Consider the following 714-nt stretch of genomic DNA (forward strand, 5'->3'; position numbering starts at 1 on the left):
CCCCGCCTGTCTCGGGGGCTACCAGGGGCCCCGCCTGTCTCAGGGGGCTACCAGGGGCCCCGCCTGTCTCGGGGCTACCAGGGCCCCCGCCTGTCTCACAGCCTCCAGGCAGGGTTCCAGGTGTGAAGTCAGGTGCGCTGGGGGTTGATCAGGCTGTGCACCCCTAGGTGAGGCGGGGAGGCCAGGCTCGGCCTCCGGGGGCACCCCGAGGCGCCGGCCCGGAGGCCGCTGTCCGCCCTGAACGCCTGGTCCCGCCTGGCGGGAGGTTAGGGGCGTCTCGAAGGTTGGGGGAACTTCAAAGACAGGGACGGTATTCGGAGGCCTGAGACGAACCTCGCTGGCATCCCCGTGTCGCGGCTCACGCGGCCCAGGCTGCGTGGCGGTCGGGTGCCCCTTTGGGCGGGGGAGGACAGGTGACTGGGCGTCGCCCCCCGCCCGCCCCGTCCTGTGCCGCTCCCGGCCTGGCGTGACGTGCAGGGCTCTCTGGGCCCCCACGAAGCCTCTGCCAGCCTCTGCGCCGCGGGCGCCCTGTGGGTGCCAGCCGCCGAGCCCCTCGCGCCCGGGCCCGGCAGGCCGTTCTCACGCGTCACTTCGCCAGTGCCCGCGCCCTGCGTCTTGGGGAGAATTTCCCGGTTCGCTCTGTCGCCGGAGTGGCTGTGGCCGGGGCGCAGGCCCCAGAGAGAGGGAGGCGGCGGCTGGGCCCAGGAGGGGCGT

At 74.2% G+C, this 714-nt stretch overlaps 1 protein-coding gene across 1 annotated transcript in view; it reads left to right on the plus strand.

The window, feature by feature from the left end:
• ACAN (aggrecan) overlaps nucleotides 1-714 on the plus strand; it is a 52,409-nt gene that overhangs the window by 31,461 nt on the left and 20,234 nt on the right. The window contains exon 3 of the mRNA XM_012732674.1: nucleotides 44-120. Within this exon, the coding sequence (XP_012588128.1) occupies nucleotides 44-120 (77 nt within the window). The remainder of the gene's footprint in view (nucleotides 1-43; nucleotides 121-714) is intronic.

The sequence above is a fragment of the Condylura cristata genome, unplaced genomic scaffold, assembly GCF_000260355.1.
Source record: "Condylura cristata isolate star-nosed mole 26May11 unplaced genomic scaffold, ConCri1.0 scaffold00035, whole genome shotgun sequence".
NCBI classification, from domain to species: Eukaryota; Metazoa; Chordata; class Mammalia; order Eulipotyphla; family Talpidae; genus Condylura; species Condylura cristata.